Source organism: Coenobita brevimanus, chromosome 64, assembly GCF_032717465.1.
Source record: "Coenobita brevimanus isolate Jiangsu-jjx chromosome 64, ASM3271746v2, whole genome shotgun sequence".
In the NCBI taxonomy this organism is placed as follows: Eukaryota; Metazoa; Arthropoda; class Malacostraca; order Decapoda; family Coenobitidae; genus Coenobita; species Coenobita brevimanus.
The window spans coordinates 25431203-25453038 of record NC_137017.1 but is presented as its reverse complement, the minus strand read 5'-3'; the positions used below and the strand labels follow the sequence as shown (position 1 = coordinate 25453038).

Below are 21836 nucleotides of genomic sequence, written 5' to 3'. Positions count from 1 at the left end.
GTGGAGATGGGACTGCTGAGGATGGTATGTGGAGTACAGAGAGTGCACAGGATATGGAATAATGTGATCTGTGAAAGACACAGAGTGAGGAAAAGCTGAGGACACCAGAATCACAGAGCGTACTGAGATGGGTTGGTCATGTGGATAGAATGGATGACAAGAGTGATGAAAAAGATCGATCTGAGCACATCTGAAGGAGGGAGAAGGTGAGGTAGGCCAAGAAGAAGGTGGAGGGATATGGTGGATGAGTGTGACAGGAAGAGAGGTATGGAAGATGGTGAGGCTAAGGGACTGACAAGAGATTGAGCTGGCTGGATGAGTTTTGTGCGAAGAAGCGTATAACCAGGGATTTGGCACCCCTTTTAATGTGACAGCGTTCGGACTGACTCTATCAGATGGATATATTTGAAGCTACAGAACATGGCAAATTTTTTTTTGGTCTATCTGATGGAGCCAGGATTTCATGGGCTTGAATAATGAGTGAATAGAAGTGTGGCCCATTGGACTGGGCAAACCTAGGCTGTCTGGATGCTGCTACTCTTCTCCTCCTCTAAGGTGGGGAAGGAGGTCCGGATGATGATGATGATGATGATGATGATGATGATGATGATGATGATGATGATGATTCTCCTCCCTGGCTTTTGGATTCTACCTTAATCCACCCTTAGGCAGGAAAAGAAGGTCTGGATGATGATGGTTATAATTTTAATGCATATATCTTTCCGCTTCATTGTTTTGGGTCTCCAACTCACTCATCTATTGTTAGAAAATATGTCAGGATAATGATGGCTATGGTGCTTTTGACAATTTAGCCACTCACAACATAATTTTCTATGTGGGAAAAGGAGTCAGGATGATTATGATGATATTGACTGCAATTCTATTGCAAAAATCCCTAACTCCATTTCTTTGCTTTGAGATCCTACCTCATCCCACCACAGGTGAAAACAGGGGTCAAGGTGCTAGAGGTGGTGATGATGATATGATACACCCCCTACCTCAAGGTGAGAAAAGGGGTGAGGATGGTGATGGTGGTGGTGGTGGTGGTGATAATGACTATACCACCATCCCCTTACACCTTTGTCCATGAGTTATTGGCCATCATCCACTGTACAGTTTCAGCGAGCAGTGGCATGCTGAAGTACATAGCAATTTTGGTAAACACTCGAAGCTTGTGTCTGAAGTCCTCACGACGCAGAAGTGTGACAAACCGACCCCCACATGTACAATGGAGACTCATGTTTGGCTGTTTCACCTGACAATGAAAAAAAACATTCATTATTCACTTATTCTGAGGAGTGGTTAAAGTGATGGGATAGAAAGGATAAGAATGAGAATGGTGTGAGATGGAGGTAGGGTTGCCTGATGGAGGAGGACAGAGTGAAATGGAGGCAGTATGCTCGTGGCAACCCTCTCCAGGACTGAAGGATCTGGTTATCAGCAGACTGACTTTTTCCTCACGGCAGCAACCAGTACAGCTTGGTGGGATATGAAGACTGAAAGAGCAGCAGAAGAGAAAGAACCACCATGAATCAATCCTCACAAGTACACTGAAGGCTCATGTTGGGCTGCTTCACCTGACATTACAAAATAACTTACCAGTACAGTACCTTATATATTAACTTATTTTTCTGGCAGGAAAGTTACCTAAATAACCTCCTGATTATAATGAAAGCAATAATTCTTATCCCTCTTGATCCCAAAACTAAGCTTTTGCAGACTAAATAATTTAAGGGTTGACCACTACGCCACTGCAATAAAAATAAAATGCTCACCATTACCATAGTACCCATCGGGCCTAGTGGAGATAAGGCACAAGAGGAAATCAATTAATAATTCAAGATTATTACATTCTGTGGAATGAATGATTAAAGTGTTTATGCCAATGTATGGAGTGATCACACCAAAGCTTAGAGTGAATGCAGGTTTGAGTGAAGAATTTTTCATGAACAATGGTATGCACTGGGGGTCAGATTTAAATTCTGCATTGTTTATCATGGTGCTTCAGGTTCTTTCACATGATTTCAGAACTGAACTCCCATGGGAGGGGTTGTATGCTGGTGACTTAGTGACGACTGAGAATGAGATGATGGTGGAGGAAAGATTCAGGAAGTGGAGAGATGGAATGGGACACAATGGTGTGAAAGTAAATGCAGAAAAAACAAATGATGATATCTATGGCAGGTGACAGTACTGCTAAAGCATGAGTGGTGCCATGTGCAGTTTGCCACAAGGGTGGGGAAAGTAACTCCATTTTGTGCCGTATTGGTGATATGTGAATGCAAACGAGATGTAGTGGTATTAAAGGTAAGCTGCAAAATAATGTAGAATTTTAATGTGTAAAGAAAGACATACAAATGCAAAGAGGCAGGAAAGGATTAATCTTGCTTGAAAGCCTCCTGAGCGTGTGGAGTATTGTTATTTGTAGGACGTGATATGTGCTAGAGGTGGGGCTGGAACTAGCTCAGTACCAAGAGTAAGGAATGTTGAAAGAAGTTTAGGAAGTTGTTGCCCCACCTGGCATTGAGAGGGCTCTTCCTTTTTGTTAAGGGGTCCTTGTATGCAGCATGTGCTAGGAATTTAATACTGTACATCAGTAAGACTTGGAAGTAATGAGGAGGAGGATATTTGTAGGCTCAAATATAGAGAGATAATAATGACTAGCTTGGGGGGGGGGGGGGTGGACTGAAACTGATGAATTGAGAGGAAGGATGGGGTTTGAATGTATTAGTGTTGTGATGAGAAGGGGTAGACTGAGATGGTTAGGCATGTGGAGAGACTAAGAGGATGACAAACGGGTGCAGAGGGTGAGAGGTTTGATTGTTGGGGGAAAAAAAAAAAAAAAAAAAAAAAAAAAAAAAAACTTGGGATGAAGTCATTGTGACCTCAGGGTTAAGGGACTAGAGATGCTGCTAGAGACTGAGCAGTGTGGACAGCCACAATCAGGTAACCAAGGCGCAGAGATGCATGTTGGAGCCTTTCTAAACGAACAAATGAATGAAATCTTACCTAGTGCTTAAAAGCTATATTAATATTTGCTGGCACCTCTTGCAGCCCAAAATATTCAAGTTATCAGTATGATCTTTTCTAGATGAGGCAACAACTCCTTAAAAAAGAAAAAAAAAAGGCCATCCTATGTTTAACATGAATGAGGTGAAGGGACAGCAGAAGAGAGGGCAACCAAGGATTTGGAAAGACTGGGCAGAGGGACATATGAATGGAAGTGGTAGGAGACAAAGAAAGGCTGCCTAAATGCAGGGGCCACAATAATGTGAAAGATATTTGTTTGTGGCCATCCCCTCTGGAATCAAGAAGTCTGGCCACAGATGGATAGATAGATAAACAGGCATTTGAACCCACCTGAGAGCATCGGTCACACTGTACATCCTGCAGTACATGAGCCATGGATGTGTTGTGAATGAGGCCCACCAACTGGTACTCAATCTCCACTGATGGGTAGCTGGCACTACACTGACTACACTGCCACACATGTCTGCATAAAACAACATACAATTATACATCAGCTTGAAAGAAGGCAATACATACAGCTTGAATGGTGGCAATGGTTATGTATCTGATGCAGCTTATGAAACATCTGAATAAATCAATTTGCCTGCTAGCAATTAATAATGTTAAGATGTCAACCTCCTGCAAGAGTAAATCATAGGTTACTTATAATTGTCAGTCTACTTGATTAAAATGGAAAATACATCACTGGGGTGATAGGATTAAAGCCATTTCAGTACAGTATTAAGCTGATGAAAATAACACATCTTCTTCACTTAAAAGTTTCTTGTACTTCATTACAAAGTTATTTTCAAAACAGAAATAAGTGTTTTTTGGGTATTTAACCCCTCAGTCATGAACTGGAATCATGTCTCATATAAAGATGTTTCATTTAAAGCAGCGGTTTACCTCCACTACCTTACACTTTAAGTAAGAACTCACTGTATTACCAAATCTTTCTTACACTCTGGCTCAGACAACAAAGCAACACAAACTACATAATACATCTTAATTTTTGTGCCATAAATTGTGTAAACCAAGGAGGTATTCCCATATATCATCCAAATCTTTAAAACCTCATTATATCAGGAATGTAGGGCTACAAACACACACACACACACACACACACACACACACACACACACACACACACACACAATGAAATTGTTTACTATGATGATTTGCAACACCACAATAACCAAAATGTTAGTATCTGGGTAAAATAATTCCATTTCAACATATACCAGTATACCGGTATCTTCACAATACATATAATTTCAGTACCAGTAGGTTTTGTTGGTACAGTCCTCATTACTAGTCGTGGGCATTTTCCAATATATCACAATTTACTCCAAACATCTGGCACTTTAAACTGGGTGAAACTGGCAGATCATTCACTTTCAATATGGTGATGCCTTTGGATGACTCTACAGTGCTCGTCAGAAGTATGGAGCGCCCTGCGTCCCTCCTGAGAAACAAACCTTTCAACATTGAAAAAACATATAAATAATGCATTTTATTTATCTTTAGTGCTTCGTAGGGTAGCCTTTACGTTTCTTCACGGACCTGAGACGTCTTGGAAGTGAAAGGGCGGGGCTCCTGAGGTGCTGGAGGGGTATTTTGTCCCAGGAGTCACGAATGGCGGCTTCCAGCTTAGGCAGAGAGATCACGTCCTTCCCTTGGAAACTCTTCTTTACGAGGTACCAGAGGTTTTCAATCGGGTTGAGGTCTGGGCTATTTCCTGGCCAGTCTGTCATGAATGATACCTCGCAGTCACGAAGCCAATTGGTGACCGATTTGGCCTTGTGAGCAGGTGCACCGTCCTGCTGAAACACTCGTGCACCTGTTAGCTCGAAGGAGTCTGCTAAATGATCACACAGAAGCTCCAGGTAAACTTCCTGATTCACTCTGAGGTTCTTGGGAAGTACAACAAGCTTCCCCAAACCCTTCCCTGAGAAACACCCCCATACCATGAGTGAATGAGGATGTTTAACTGTGCTTTCTACATACCGTGGGTCAAGTGGGTCACTACCTTTGCGTGCTCCTCTGTTACAGGTAACACTAAACGTTGCCTCATCAGACCACAACACTGACAACCATTGCTCTTCACCCCAGTTTAGATATTTATTACCAAAGGCAAGCCTACGAATTCTCTGGCTGCTAGAGAGAAGAGGCTTTTTCACAGGCCTGTGACTTGTGTAACCAAGCTCATGCACCCTACGAGACACTGTTCTCACTGACACCTCACCAAACACTTCAGGGTTGCTCTCCTTAATTTTCCTTGCACTCACACGAGGATTAAACTCCACTGCATGTTATAAAACATTAACAGACCTTGGGGAAGTTTTCCTAGGCCTACCAGACCTCGGTTTCTTTGTGGGAACTTCACCACTGTTTTCCTCCCGAAACCGCGCACACCAACGACGCACTGTCGATCGTGCCACACCAACCAATTCACTAATTTCCTTTGTCTGGTGGCCTTCCTCCTTTAGAGCAATGATCTGGGATATGATTTCACTCGATAGTTCACTGGTAGGTGCCATAACAAAGCTTTAAAGGCCAAAACACTGCGGGACACTCGGTAAAAAATGGCGCAATTTGAGAGGGACACTCGGCGGAGTTCTTCTCTCTCAGGCAGCCCGTGGGCGACTGAGGCGGGAACCAACCAGTGTGTCGGCAGGCCTCAGGCTACCGTGACGTCATGCGTCGGAGCTCAAACTTGTGGCTCAATTCTTACCCCCAAAAATGGGTGATTCTTTTTGGGCCATAAGTATTGTACGCCCGGCGGACAACGCTGAATACTTCTGACGAGTACTGTATACAAAGAAATTAGCAAAATGGTTACTTGTAAACCAGAAAACAACTTACTATCCTGCCTAGTCATGGGCATTTTCCAATATATCACAATTTACCCAAAACATCTGGCACTTTAAACTGGGTGAAACTGGCAGATCATTCACTTTCAATATGGTGCTGCCTTTGGATGACTCTACAAAGTAATTACCAAAATGGTTACTTGTAAACCAGAAAACAACTTACTATCCTGCCTGGGTGATAACTGTATATCCAAATGACATCTGGCAGCTCAGTGGGTCAAGGTGTGCTCCAACCAGACTGAGTCTGCAAGGGTTAACATCTGAGGGGTGCTTAGGGTTTGTTGCCCACATAATGTCACTTTGGGGGGAGTAAGATGGGTCACCCTTGCCTTAAATATTGAGTCTGAGTGGCCTATCCTTGACTCCTACACTCCTTATGGAACAATAAAGTACTGGATGATGGATGGATAGATGGATAGATTTTACAGCTAGAAAAATGAGTATTGTATTATCTGCTATATCTTGATCTTTCTTCAAACCTAAGGATGGGGTGAGAAGAGATTCAGAAACATGGTGGGAAGTACTATACTGTACAAGAGTTAAAATGTGTTAACTGATATACTGTATATATAAAAAAAAAAATTACTAGTGTTCTTGTAACTCACACTCCATTTTCCACAGTGAGGTATGGGTCCTTGCATAGGTCAATGTTGCGGCAGTGGTTACAGGTGCGACAGATGACCTCTGGCAGCACATACGACACACAGGGGTCCTGCCACTCTGCCTCAGGTGAAAACTCCCCCAGGCCCAAAAGCTTCAAAAGGTCCCTTCGTAGTTTGTGCACCTGATGGGAAATATCAAAATATGGTTAGCCACTAGGATATTTACAGAAGAAATATGTGCAGCGTGTGATGTGGTGTGTGGAAGGAAGAGAAGATGGAGGGGGGTGCAAGGGACAGCATGGTGGACTGAAGAAGTGAGACAGGCTGTGGCACAAAAGAAGAAAGCATACAATGAATGGATGAGAAATAGGGGCGTGGAAGAAGTTGAGAGGCGGAAGAGAGAGTTATATGTAGAAAGAAAGAGAGAGGTGAAAAGATTAGTAAGAGAGAGTAGGAAGAGAGTGGATGAGGAATTTGGAAGGAATCTGAGTGTAAAGTGGAGGGACTGTAAGAAAATGTTCTGGAAAGAGGTGAAAAGAGTAAGACAGGGAGGAAGTGAAGTTAGCAGGGGACTGAAAGATAAAAATGGTAGATTACTAGTGGAGAAGGGAGAAAAAGTGGGCAGATGGAGAGAATACTTTAAGGAATTGTTGAACATATAGGATGGAAGTAATGCAAGTATAAGTGGCTGGGGAATGGCTGGGAGAAGGAGGGAGGTGAGAAGACAGGAAGAAATCAGTAGGATAGAAGTTGTGGAAGCAATGAAGAAAGCTAAATCGGGGAAAGCCCCAGGAATTGATGGAGTGTGTGGTGAAATGCTGAAGCATGGGAGAGAGATAGTACTAGAATGGATGTGGAAGATGTGCAGAGTGGCCTGGGAGGAAGGTAGAGTCCCGGAGGATTGGAAGTCAGGTATAATTATTCTCTTGTACAAAGGAAAAGGGGAAAAAGAAGTGTGTGGTAATCATACGGGCATTTGTCTTCTTAGTATAATAGGAAAAGTGTATGGTAGGATACTTATTGACACAGTTAAAGAAAGAACAGAGAAATTAGTTGGAGAAGAACAGGGAGTCATTAGGAAGGGAAGAGGTTGTGTAGATCAGATATTCATTCTTAGATCTTTAGTGGAAAAGTTTCTAGAGAAGGGAAAGAAGTTGTATGCGGCTTTCATGGATTTGGAGAAAGAATATGACAGGGTGGATAGACAAGGATTGTGGAAAGTGTTAAGAATATATGAAGTAGATGGGAAGTTGTTGAATGCTGTGAAGAGTATGTACGATGGTGCGAAGACTGCAGTGCGTGTGGATGGTGAACTAAGTGAATTTTTCTCTTTGAAAGTTGGGTTGAAACAGGGATATGTCATGTCTTCATGATTGTTCAATCTGTACATGGATGGGGTAATAAAAGAGGTACAAGGTAGGGTGGTGGATGTTGGAGTGGCCCTGGTGAGAGAGGATAGTGTTTGGAAACTCCCTGTACTGCTGTTTGCAGATGATACTGTGTTGTTGAGTGAAAATGAAGGGGAGCTGCAAGGCTTGGTGGATGAGTTTGGGAGAGTGTGTAAGAAACGGAATCCAAAGGTGAATGTACAGAAGAGTAAAGTGATGGTCTTTGAGAGAGGTGAAGTCAGTGAATGTACAGCAAGGTTGGATGGTGAGGAATTGGAAAATGTGAGTACGTTTAAGTACTTGGGTAGTGTGATGAGTAAGGATGGAGGTTTGGAGGGTGAAGTGCTTGAAAGGGTACAGCAAGGAAGAAAGGTTGCTGGTTCTTTGAAAGCAGTGATAAGCAACAGGGAAGTGAGCATGGAAGTGAAAAAGTTACTACATGACAGTATTGTGATACCAACTCTCACGTATGGAAGTGAAGCTTGGACGTTGTTGGAAGGATACAAGTCAAGAGTGAGAGCAGTGGAAATGAGTTAGTTAAGAGGAGCCTGTGGAGTCACATGGAGAGACAGGCTGACGAAAGAGGATATAAAGAAGCGTTGTGGTGTGGATGTGGATGTGATAGGAAGCATTATGAGGAACACACTGAGGTGGTTTGGCCATGTGGAGAGGATGGAGGGTGAAAGACTGACGAAGAGAGTGTATGTGAGTGAGGTGGAGGGGGGAAGAGGGAGGGGGAGGCCGAGGACAAGATGGAGGGATGGGGTGGAGAGGTATATGAGGGAGGGGGATGTGAGTTGGGAGCAGGGCAGTGAAATGGCGGGGGACAGGGCGACTTGGAGGCGATTTGTTTGTGGCCACCCCAAACGGGATTGAGGCGTCTGGCAATAGATAGATAGATAGATAGGTTAGCCACTAAGGTACTCTATACAGAAAAAAAATTATGGTACTGAATGCAGTCACTATTTCATTACCAAAAATCTGTTTATACACTCAACAGGGTAAAGAACAATGCAATGAGGCAAACAATAATAATGGTATTACATTTGTGCAAATGCATTTCTTTACAATACAGTACAGTAATCAGTTTCATGATTTCTTTTTCTCTAACTGATATATTTTACAGCTCATGAGATCGTGGTAGGTCATGACAACCATCATCCACTCACTTCATGTAGTGCTGCCTACTCCTTCCTTCACCTTCATAATTGTATTTGTATCTCTCCTCCTATATTTTACAGCTCATGAAATCATGCTAGGTCATGGCAATCATCATCCATTCACTTCATGTAGTGCTGCCTACTCCTTCCTTCACCTTCATAATTGTACGAGTATTTGTATCTCTCCTCCTCTCTTCTTACTTCACCCTTACCTTCCTGTCACTTTTTAGTACTCTTCTTTCCACTTCAGGTGGCTCTATACTGACTGAGAAGACAAAATTGGTTTCTTGCAATCAAGGAAACCATTTATATCACTGGGTGGTAACCACATAATGGGGTGATTTGGAGCTTACTACAGTGTCCCTATTAACTGGGTCGGGGCACAAATGTGGCATCCATCCAAAAACTGAACTTCCATACTTTTCCCCGCACCTTACTGTCGTGAGATGCTGTCAACCGCAAGGGAACACCAGTCCACTATGTGGGATCATTTTGCAAGGGCTGCTTGCCTGCAGTTGATGGGTCTGCTCAGCCAGGCAGACTGGGGTTGATTAAGAACAATAACAGTTCATAAGAAGCATTTACTTCCTACATGATATCTCCCAAACCCACCCACATTCTTATAAGCTGAAGTTCAGTGATGGGATATAAGTGCTGGGCGTGGAGTGAACTGCCCTAGGAACATCCAATATATTACCGGTATACTGTCGAGCATTATTTTCAAATATGCTCTATATTTTAACATACACGTAAATCAAAGTCTCTCTACTTTGTATTTTAAAAATTTTACAAATGATCTAAATTTTGGACTTCTTCTTGGCAAGTACGTTTAAGTACTTGGATAGTGTGATGAGTAAGGACGGAGGTTTGGAGGGTGAAGTGCTTGAAAGGGTACAGCAGGGAAGAAAGGATGCTGGTTCTTTGAAAGCAGTGATAAGAAACAGGGAAGTGAGCATGGAAGTGAAAAAGTTACTACATGACAGTACTGTGATACCAACTCTAACGTATGGAAGTGAAGCTTGGACGTTGTTGGAAGGACACAAGTCAAGAGTGAGAGCAGTGGAAATGAGTTATTTAAGAGGAGCCTTTGGAGTCACATGGAGAGACAGGCTGACGAATGAGGATATAAAGAAGCGTTGTGGTGTGGATGTGGATGTGATAGGAAGCATTGTGAGGAACACACTGAGGTGGTTTGGCCATGTGGAGAGGATGGAGGGTGAAAGAGTGACGAAGAGAGTGTATGTCAGTGAGGTGGAGGGGGGAAGAGGGAGGGGGAGGCCGAGGACGAGATGGAGGGATGGGGTGGAGAGGTATATGAGAGAGGGGGATGCGAGTTGGGAGCAGAGCAGTGAAATGGCGGGGGACAGGGCGACTTGGAGGCGATTTGTTTGTGGCCACCCCAAACGGGATTGAGGTGTCTGGCAATAGATAGATAGAAAGATTCTTGGTTTATTCTGAGATAGTCATGATTAGTAAGAGTTTCAAACTGAAATAAGGTTAGTTTTCATAAGATAACATTACAGTACTTGGCTTTGGGCACTAACATTTTCTCTTACTATTACATAAGTTGGAAACTGCAGTCTATATACTAAATGCACAGGAGCTTCTTGTAAGCCATGAAACCTTGCAAATAGCAAACAAGAACTTGGTAGACTGGCAGAGTTATGTAGATGTCTGTGAGCACTGTGCTTTAAAAGTAAATGTAAATATGAATAAGTGATGGTTGCTGAGTGAGAAGATGGCTCCCAGTGTGATTTTATTGTGAAGAGAGAGAGACCTGAACTGGTCAGACAGTTTAAGCACCTGGGCACAGTGACTGAACAGAGAGGGAAAAATGCAAAAGTGGAAAGTAGAGTGGTGCAGGGAAAGATAGAGGCTGGTGCTATGAAGACCATGATAAGAGACAGAGATCTGAATGTAGTGGCTGCAAGAGGCTTACATGAAGGAGTTTTAGTACCTATTACAACACAGAGGTGTGATACTGTTGTGCGGCATGAAAATGAGAAGTCAAAAGTTCAAGGAGTGGAGATGGGACTGTAGAGGAATGTGTGTGAAGACAAGGCAGGACAAGGAATAATGTGATTCGTGAAACATGGGAAGGAAGTCTGTGGACACCAAAGCTGAAGAGCATGTGTCTCAATGGTATGGTCATGTAGAGAGGATGGGTGTTAATAGTGGTGAAAAGGACATAGCTGAGCAAGTCTGAAGGTGGGAGGTGGCATGGTAAGCCAAGATGAAGGTGGATAAATATAGTAAATGAGTGTGTGCGGAAGAAAGGCATGGAAGATGGCGAGGTGCGGAACTGACAAAAGATTGAGTTGGCTGAATATGTAATACTGGGTTCGGCACCTTTTATTAACTTGACTCTATCAGACAGGTGAATGTAAAGCTATATGTAAAATAACTTTTGACCCATCAAGTACAGCCAGAATTTTGGGAGTTTGAATAGTGAGTAAATGGAAGTGCAGCCCATTCAAAACTGAGAAAACAATGGTCAGTGTTTTATTTTATGAACTTTTTTCTGGCTCTCTGAACCCTACTTCACCCCATCTTTGTGTGGGAGAGGAGGTCTGGATGCAGCTGATGATGAAAATGTACACTAGCACCAAAAAGTTTCAATACATTGTGTGTCTAAAAGAAGAGTAAAGTGATGGTAATCTAAGGAGAAGGTGATCTCAGTGTGATGTAAGTGAATGGAGAGAAACAGGAATTGGTGAGAGAGATCAAATACCTGGGTATGGTGATAGAAAAGAGAGGAAAATATGCAAAAGAAGTGGAAAACAGTGTGACACAAGGAAGGAAAGTAGCTGGTGCTATGAAGGGATTGATAAGAAACAGAGGCTTGAGTGTTGCAGCTGCACGAGACGTACATGAAGGAGTGTTAGTGCCAACTTTAACAAATGGATGTGAGACCCTGGTGTGGCATGAAAATGTAACGACAGGAGTGAAAGCAGTGGAGATGGGACTGCTAGGGAAGGTATGAGGAGAACAGAGAATGGACAGGATACGAAATATGATTCATGAAAGATGAGGAGTAAGGAAGTCTGTGGACACCAGAAGTGAAAGAGTGTACAGAGATGGTATGGTCATGTGAAGAGAATGGATGACAACAGAGTGGTGAAAAAGGTATATCTGAGTGAATTCGAAGGAGGGTGGAGGCGAGGCAGGCCAAGAAGAAAGTGGAGGGATGTGGTGGATGAGTATGTGAGGAAAAGAGGTACCGAAGTTGGTGAGGCTAAGGGACTGACAAGAGACTGAGCTGGGTGGATCAATGATCTGAGTAGTGCATGGTCGGGAATCTGGCTTCCCTTTTAAACGTGACAGTGTCTGAATTAACTCAATCGGATACGTTTATGTGAAGCAACAGAATGTGGTGAAAGTTTTGAGGTGTATCAGATAAAGCCAGAAGACGGGGGTCTGAGTGGTGAGTGAATGGAAGTGTGGCCCATTGGACTGGGCAAACTTAGGCTGTCTGGACGCTGCTACTCCTCTCCTCCCCTAGGGTGGGAAAGAAGGTCCAGATGATGATTATGATGATGATGATTATACAGTATATATACTGTATATATATATATATACAGTATATATATATTTTGGTGATGATGATGATGATGATTATATATATATGTATACAGAGAGAGAGAGAAAGAGAGAGAGAGAGATTATATATATATATATATATAAAGCTAATATACACAATTATTTCTAACATTCATACAGGCTACTGGTCATAGCTGATATGAGCGTCATCTATGATACGAGTTGCCAATGTGTGAGAAGACAGACCTACATTTCCTGGCATTCTTTGATCTGTCATGTCATAAAAATTAAAGCATATTGTGCTCCAATGTATTTTGGTGCTAGAGTACATGAGGATAGAGTTCATATGGAACTGCAAAACCCACCTGTTCAGACACAACTGCATCTAATGACAGAACCTTGGTGATACTCTTCACAAACTGTAGTGCAGGGCTGCCTGGATGTTCTGAGGTAACAGCTAAAATTCTCCTCTCCTCCTCATTATTATCATCGTCATCTGTTCTGTTCATGCCCCGCTTCTGAATCTTTTGGGTTATGAAGTATAGTTTTTGAGCCAGTTCCCCAGCTACAAGTTCTTGTGCAAACTCGGCATAGCCCTTTTGTGGATCCAATGGCTTGCGTGGAGTCTGGGATGAAACCTTCCGCCTGACTGGGGTGTGGCCAGGGGCAAATCGACTAGATTCCTCCTGTAGCTTCTCATACATGGCATTCATGTATGATGCAACCACATTGTTAAAGCTGGTGTGACAGCCGCACCATTTGGGTAGGTACTCGGCAAGGTTCCAATTCATCTCAATCACAGGGCCATCATCATCGTCATCCTCATTATTGGTTTCCTCAGTATTCTGGGGTTCCTCTTCATCATCTGAATGTCTGTCACCACTACCATTAGTTTCTGCCGTTTGCGTGATGTCCTTCGGTAACTTGCCTCTGATTCCACCGTGGTTAGCAGAATCCAACCACATGAGATACTCCCAGCACTGGCTGAAAGAGATGTCAATGGAGTGGAAGAGCTCTTTGCCTCTGATGCTGTTCACTATGTATTGCACATATGCTATGGCATCCTCTACACGCTTCTTCTTGGTGCACAGGACAATCTTGTTGAAGTTGGCATGGACCATAATGGCTCCCAGGCGCTTGAACTCTGCGATAAGCTGCAGGAACAGCTTGTGCATGAGGGTGCGGAGAATGCGATGGAGGGCGGGGTCAAACATGAGGGAGCCAGGATCACGTAACCACCGATAGAAGTGAAGGATCTGGAAGTCTGCAAAAACATTCTGGTACAATGTGACGTCACGCAGCCAAGCTGCCACCATCTGACGCAGCACCCTAAAGGCGGGAGCACAGCGTGCTGTCTCATCATAAGCAGTGAGAGATGATTCTGCCCCACCTATCATGTCTTGTAGTGATGCCTGAGGGGCAGCATCAAAAGCCACACTGCTGCTGGTGCCCTCCAGTTCGTTGATGTGCTGAGCCTACAAGGACAAATACAGTCAATCCTTAGTCCTCATTATTATCATTACTATTCAAGCTCTAGCCACCATTTTATGATAACCATAAAAATAGGATGCAAAAAACTGGGAGAACTATCAATAGCACACCCTACAAAATGGGCCACACTATCATTCACACATCACTGAAACCTGCAGGATCCTGACTCCTTTCCACAAGCATAACCATCTGTAGCTACATTTTTTTCTCATGGATGTACTCTCATTAAAAGTTCTCAAACCCTGTAGGCACCATGCATTCTGAGAAATAGGAACAAAGAGTTTAGAAATAGCTCTCACTGTGTGCAGCAGGTGGTAGCCCTGATAAACCATTCTCTAGGTATTGGAAAAGTTGCCAGTGGCCTATAGCCCATGCCTATTGTGTAATCATAACACTTTCATCTTTGTCACTCGATGGTCATAATTTACAGCCATTAACATGAAATGTTGAAGTGTCACAGTAATAAATACTCAGATTATTCCACTGTAGCATTATTTAATAGTTGTATTTGACAGAAACACATTACCTCGGCATGTGCTTTCCCACCAGCTGGATAAAATACTGTAGTTTGGAGTTAGCCAATGCGATGTTACTTATGCGTCACAATGATTAAATTATATTAGGATGTCGACTTACGGGAATGGCCAACAATATGGGTCTGGTGTGAGGTCCCTTTACAAAGTCCATCTACTCAGACGAAACATTCAGCATTGTCTTGAAAAGTATATCATATACGGAGGTTGCTTCATGGAGGCCTGATACCCACATGTGGCATCTCAACTCTGTGTGGCTGCTCATTCACTTCCAACACTCATCATTTTCACAGATTAATGGTAATACAGTACTAGGAGAATCAGTGATAAATTATGCCACAGAAATGCATCTCCCGGTTTCAGGAGTTGCCTGTACTGCGACACAATTAACTTCTTCAGATGTGATTAATACATCAATTTGCACTAGATATCACTGCAATGGCTTGGAAGTGCTTCATCAGAATACGGCATACCAACCACACTGAGATGGCTAGCTACCGGTATGTTCCATTCATTTTCACATCCAACGTGGCTCAAGCTTCAAGAACTTTTTGGTGAGTGTACTTCTTATAAACCTGTGACTATTACATAACAAGGGTACTGGCTAAACCTTTTTCATGTGCTTCTCAGTACATACCTCATGCATTATTTGGATTCCAAGGCATTTTCTTAGCTTTATAAATTTCCATACCAGTACTGCACTTTCTCACATTCTGATTTACCATTTCCATCCACCTTTTTCTTGGTTAAACATCTTTTGTCTCACCTTCAAACTTACACACATACATACATTTCACCACTTTCCTCATATTCAGTCTCTCCATATGAACAAACCATGCTTGCTTCTACTCTAATATTAAAGAACTTCCTTACTCTACGTCTTTGACAAATCACTGTGCTCATCACACTATGCAATGCGCACATATTCCTAATCAATCCCAGTTCTACACTCATGCCATACCAAAACTGCACATGCATATGTTAATGTGGATGCTAATTCACTCTCATGCATTCCTCTGGAAGTTTCTATGCTTAGTCTTCTGTTTCATACGAAGAATTTTGTACCACCAGTAATCTTTTTCCTTTCAGTCACTATACTATCTACTTCTATAATGATACATGTTTCTCTCTTTTTCTGTTACAGCACCAGAATGCTTAAATTCACTCACTAATACATCTATCGGGAAATCACACAGTTACCTATCTTCTCTATCAACCACTATCGTTAACTTTTATCTACATTTACCAGCACATTATACCACCAAAACATTCACAGTACTCTGAACCAGCTTGCAAAGATCTTGTTCACTTTTAGCAAGCAACACTTCTGCATGCTATACATCAGATTACAGTTATAACACCCTTCACCATTCATCACTAGTCTAATTCCCCTTTCCACAACTCAAGTCTTAACCTCTCAGATAACTTCAGAGGACCAGATATTACAGGAGGAAAATGTTAGGTGTACAATGACCTGCAGTAGTGTAGTAACAGCAAGTGCATCCAGATCCAGTTCCACACACACTGAGGTGTAGCAGCCGGGGTTACTGATCTGGGCTGCAGCTGCTGTCTCCTCCAGCTCGGCCACCAGGCGGTTGTCGTCATGCTCGTGGCCACCCAGGTCAGGTCGAGGGCCAGGCGAGCACCACACCAGAGTGTTGTGCTTCCCAAGGTGCCGGGCGTAAAATAGGTCAGCTCCGAATGCTGTTGTGTCACGTGGTAGATTCCCCACTGGTACATGGAAATACCTACTTTGTTCCAGAGCAGTGTTCAGCAGTTGTTGGAGTCCCAGGAAGTGACGTACCATAGTCCTGGCCCCTACACGCTGCCAGTCCAGCACATTGTACAAGGAGTCACTATCTCTGACATGTATAGGCACCTGAGGAAACTCCCCTAAGCCTGGCATGAGGGTCGTCAAGGTGGGAAGGTCAAGTAAAGACTGAATTGCCAGGAAAGTAGGGCCACGTTTCTCATCCCTATAACCTTGCAAAACCTTTTGGATCTGCCGGTATACTTGCCTAATCTCTGTCTCAAACTTGATCTCAAAAGTATAGTTGGCCTCAGGGAGAACAGCCTCCTCTGATCCCTTTGCTATGGCTGCATTCCTCTCAGCATTGTACATGTTACCCAGGTTGGGCATCTGGTTACTTCGCACTGTGTCCAACACGAATATGTATGACCGCGTGCCCTGCTGGAAGAACAAGCCAAAGATTGCCTTTGTTCCACTGCGATGATGGTAGAGAAAAGCATGGTGCAGACTGCCCTCTTCAAGGTAACGGAACTGTGCCACTGTCTTGAACTTAAGCTGATTCAACTCAAATGTGTCAGTCTCTGCATGTGTGGTGCTGCGGTCAACCACACATACACACCCAAGCTGACACACTGCACGGAATTCTAACGGTACCTGAAAAAATAACAGAAAGATTTAATCTTCTCAAAATGAGGAGGTATTTTTCCCTTTATTCTTGCTATCTGAAAATTATATTACTTGAATGATGAGAGTTAAAAAACCAATAGAAAGATACCGCACCTTAAACCTGAGTTTAAGGAGTAGATGGCTACCACCAAGTTTGGATGGTAGCCACTTTATTTCCACAAAAGTACAGGTATAGTCAGAAGAATGGTAACCTGCCACATAATGATCACTCTCAGGTAGGAAACTCAGCCACATGTAAACTGAGTCAAATCCAAGCTGAGATATGCACACTGTTAATATCTTATTACACATTACAAAAATTCTATTTCCCTAACACCATCAAGTAGCAGTTGGGAAGTATTTTGCTGGTTTTGCACTTGGGTTAACTTTCAGTTAACAGAAAACATCAGCTGTACAATGTCCAACTTCAATATGGGGATTCCTTAAGAGGAAGCAAGACATCAGTTTTATGCTCTACTGTATGTTACATACAATCACTCCTAGCCTGATGTTCAGAGGTTGGCCATCAACTTGGAACGTTCACTGGCACATCAACATTACAGGCAGTATGTAACCAACAGGCAAGCTTTCTGTATTGTATTTATACAATAAACTTGATAACAAAAGTAACATTTAAAATGGTAAGAGAGAACGATGACTTACTGTAGCAGATACCATTAATAAGAAATCTTCCTTACATTCCCTTGGATCTAATAATAAAAAGAACATCAAACAAGGAAACATCTAATTAAGACTTGCTATACTTTACAGAAACCAAATTAGAAAACATTTCCTAACCTGTGTTTCATAGATGCCCTCAATATCTGGGGTTGAGAGGTCTGCCATTAGCTCGTTGGAATGCTCTCGAAACACCTCCTCTGGGACGCTATACTCATACAAGTGATAGACCGGCTGGGAGCGAGGCAGGGTCTTGTTTGCCTTGCGCCACACACCATCATTATCCTCACTCTCATCTTTTGGGGTTCGCTGGTTAACGTAGAATATCCTCGGCACTATCAACTTTATCAGATGAAGGTCACTGCCAACTAGAGCCCACAGTTTGTAGAGCCCAGGAGTGTTGGTTTCTGCAAGCTGTAAACAGGTTTGAAGAAAATTAAACCTGAGATCATGAGAACATCACTTAATTTCATTCTTGCTTGCTCTAGTACTCTTAAATAACTTGGGAAAGACATAGGAAGGGAGATGTAGCTTTCATTAATCCACACTATAGGAGGTCTTTCCGAAGATGAAATAATCACATGACAGCAGCAAGACATCCACTGGTTGACATTAAGAACTTTTCAGACTGTCTGCTCCCAACTAGACCCCAGAGCTTGTAGAATTCTGATGTGTTGGTTTCTGCCAGCTATAAAGGGATTAGTATTAGTACCAACGGCAGCGGTGGTGGCAGCAACAGCAGCAGTGGTAGATGTAGTAGTAGCTGAGCAACTGCGGTTCGTCTGGCCACGAAGGTCCATTACTGGCATGCAAAGAACTGCCCCAGAAAGGATGTCCCGTACAACGAACTAATGTTCCCCTGCAGTGGACAGTGCCTTGCTGTGGTGAGGTGCAGGGAAAGGTGGAGGTTGGGTTCCTCGATAGACGCTGCATTTACTATTTCCATCCAGTAAACAGGGACACCATAGCAGTCTCAAAATCACCCCATTATTTTCTTATTTGGTTACCACGTAACACTGTAAATGGTTTTTTGAGTTACAGGAAGGTTTGTCATTCAGTCTAGAATCACCAAAAAAAGAAGTTGGCAGCACTACATCAGGTAAGTGGATTTAAAAGTACAGTGTCCTGCACAGTAAGCTCTCAATTATCTGTCTTTGCACTATCCAGCACCGTTGGCCTGGCTCTATGAAAGCAACATCTGGCGAAATTATGCAACATCCGGCGCCAAAACAGGACATAACCAGTGGTTCTCAAAAACATCCGGCATTGAAGCATATCAACCAGCTGGTAAGGAGTAGCCAACTGGCACCAGGAAAAACCCCGAAACACGCTGACCAACGAGAATGACCACTACACGCCAGCCAATTAGAATTCATTGCAGAAGCAGCTCACCCAGCTTACCAAGAATACCGCCATGCTCTCATTCTCACCCATGGATGTCGTGTAGTAAGACACGTCTGTGCACTCTGCCCTTCAGACCATGTGGCCGCAAAACCCTAGTGCTGTGACTAACTCTCTGGCATCTTATGTTCATTGCTGTTGCAAAGCCTATGGCCTGTTAGTGTTCATGTCCTAGTGCTCTACTGTGATCCAGAAAATATTGTACTCTATGAGTGGATTCACCACTAGAGCACATAAAATTAAGTGCACTGTACAGTGCTGTACTGCATGGTATACAATTCCACCCTCCACTGATGTCAACACTTGGTGAGTACATACAGTAATAGTGTAGTACACTATGTACTGTATTACTGTATTGCATCATTACTGTATTTTATACTTAGTTTTCAACTTTTACTCATGGGAAAGTTTTTAGGATAGAGGGTAGAGAGGGACAGTGATACTGTACAATATCCAACATGATGCCAATGTTGAGAAGATGGGGTATGCCATGCAATATCTGGCATTTCACTTTATTTGGCATAGGGTTTGGCTGAATTACAATGGAAAGCTGAGAGTTTACTGTATAGCGGCAGCGGTAGTGGTAGTGGTAGTAGTGGTAGTAGTAGTAGTAGTAGTAGTAGTAGTACCCCCAAAATTATGTGACATGTGAATTCAGTGCACTGCAGACTGAAGTTGCCCTTGTCCTGCAGCTCACATTTGTATAACTGGGCAGTGCTGCAATCTGGCTATATCAGTGCCACCGCAGATAGGCATCCCTCTCCAGCTCCAAGACAGATGTAAACATAGGAATCACACAGCTGGATACCCACACAGTTTTCTTCAATATCACTCATTCTCACCTGAATTATCTGCCAAGGAACATCAAGAAGGGTGCGGTGAGCTCTACGAAGGAATCCTCCCAATGTGCCTGTTGCAGACCTAACTGACCGCCTTTTGTCAACAACAGTGGCTGTGGTGCGATCTCCCATTTTCATCCGCTTGGCTTGCTGCTCACGCTGTCGTCGTTGGAACTCCCATTTCTTCTTTTGGAACCTGATCCATTCCTCCAATTCCTCCTGAAATTTAAGCGGAAATATTATTTCCAATCTGGCCTGTAATGCTAAGTGTGTTCAGATGAACTTTTTTACGAGTAAGACTCTGAACACAGATTTGACAGCACATCTCCTAATCTTCCTATGACATCACTTTTGCACTAATACTCATCATCAATACTGAATACATGCAAGAGTTCTCTCATTATAGACCACTGTATATAAATGGCATTAGCTGGGGTGCTTTTATGACATCAGTGGATTTTGTGGAATGTCAGTCATGTCCATTTTTTAACAATTCAATAAGCATACTGTTCTCTGCCACAGTTTGAGATGGAAATCTTCCTCTTTTAGATAAAAGGCCACCTCTTTAAACACTTGACCACAACCTTCATAGATATCCACTATACCCTCCTCCATGCTATCAGCTCATCTTTAGTACTGTAATACTTGTTTTAGGCTCAGATTCATCTGAAAATAGAACCCTGTGGATTGCAGACTGCAGGTGCCCCTCTCCAGCAATCCACAATCTTCCTTTCAGGGAACTGGGAGGAATTAGTGTGGGAAATTTTTATAACTGAGCAAGGAAGCCACTCTTGTCATATTAGTGCCACTGCAAGAAGATATCCCTCTCCAGCATGCAGCTCATCAGCACAGCTGTTTCATGTGTCAGCAGAAACATGTACACGACCTATAGCATGTTATTTCAGATCCAGAAAGACTCTAACCCTTTTCAGTTTAGCTGATTGCCAAGCAGAGTCAGACAAAAGGGTTGATTTGACTAATAGCCTATAAAACTCACTCCTACCTAAAATCTACGGCTCATCTTATTTCATGCAACCATAATACTGTATTTATTGTCACACAAGTAGCCCAGTTCCAGCCACTAAAAACACTCTGGTTATAGTAAGGGTGGAAGAACTTAACTTTTGTTTTTTCTGTGAGTTAATCGGCAAACTTAGTTTAGAAATTGGGAAGTTCAGGGAGAATCTTAATATGCAGCTACCATTGGTGTGCTTTCTAAGTTTCATGTTAACCCAGACATTCTTAGAAGAACTGGACTTAAGAGCATGGTAGGTTATATAACTTGCATAAAAAGGATGATAGTCCCTGCTGATGTTCCAGATCATTTCAGCCAATACAATGTTTGTATGGTAGAAGCAGCAACTACCTCAACAGCTCAAAAAGTCTCCTCTACACTGAATAAAATTGTCTGGTGGTAACAAGAACAAATTAAAAAACATCACTAAACAGATGGGAGAGTATAAAAAAAACATCATTGCATAAAAGGGGCCAGCAGTAGGAGTATAATAGCCCCATGTTCATCTGAAATATAATTTCTACAGATAGCAAGTTGATGCTGCTGTTGTCTAGTCCATCACCTCCTTTTTGGGAGAGATGGAGTAGGTTGAGAGATGCTCATGTAAGCAGGGAGCAGAGCTATTTTGTTACAGCAGTGCTATCACATGAAAGCTTTCCTCTCTAGTACCTGAAGGGGCAAATCTTACTGTTACTAGGAGGGTTCCTCAGCTCTTCCCTCCAGCCACAATGAAGGTCCTCTGTTATGTAAAATGTAATCACCTGGTACTCACGAGAATTAAACAATGATGTTGGTCCCAGTCACCTGCATCAACATCACCTTGACCCTTTTCCATCCATACATCCTACGTTGCCCCATGAGGAGCGTAGGAGCCCGGGGCTAGGCAAGTTG

At 42.9% G+C, this 21836-nt stretch overlaps 1 protein-coding gene across 1 annotated transcript in view; it reads right to left on the bottom strand.

Annotated features, from left to right (window-relative positions):
- Nucleotides 1–1072: 1072 nt before the first annotated feature.
- Nucleotides 1073–21836, bottom strand: part of PolE1 (DNA polymerase epsilon catalytic subunit 1) — a 69532-nt gene continuing 48768 nt past the window's right edge. The window contains exons 23-29 of the mRNA XM_080276090.1: nucleotides 19934–20149; nucleotides 17811–18104; nucleotides 16071–17000; nucleotides 12938–14047; nucleotides 6488–6666; nucleotides 3361–3493; nucleotides 1073–1255 (exon numbers count right to left, since the gene is read on the bottom strand). Coding sequence (XP_080132216.1) covers nucleotides 1073–1255; nucleotides 3361–3493; nucleotides 6488–6666; nucleotides 12938–14047; nucleotides 16071–17000; nucleotides 17811–18104; nucleotides 19934–20149 — 3045 coding nt within the window. The remainder of the gene's footprint in view (nucleotides 1256–3360; nucleotides 3494–6487; nucleotides 6667–12937; nucleotides 14048–16070; nucleotides 17001–17810; nucleotides 18105–19933; nucleotides 20150–21836) is intronic.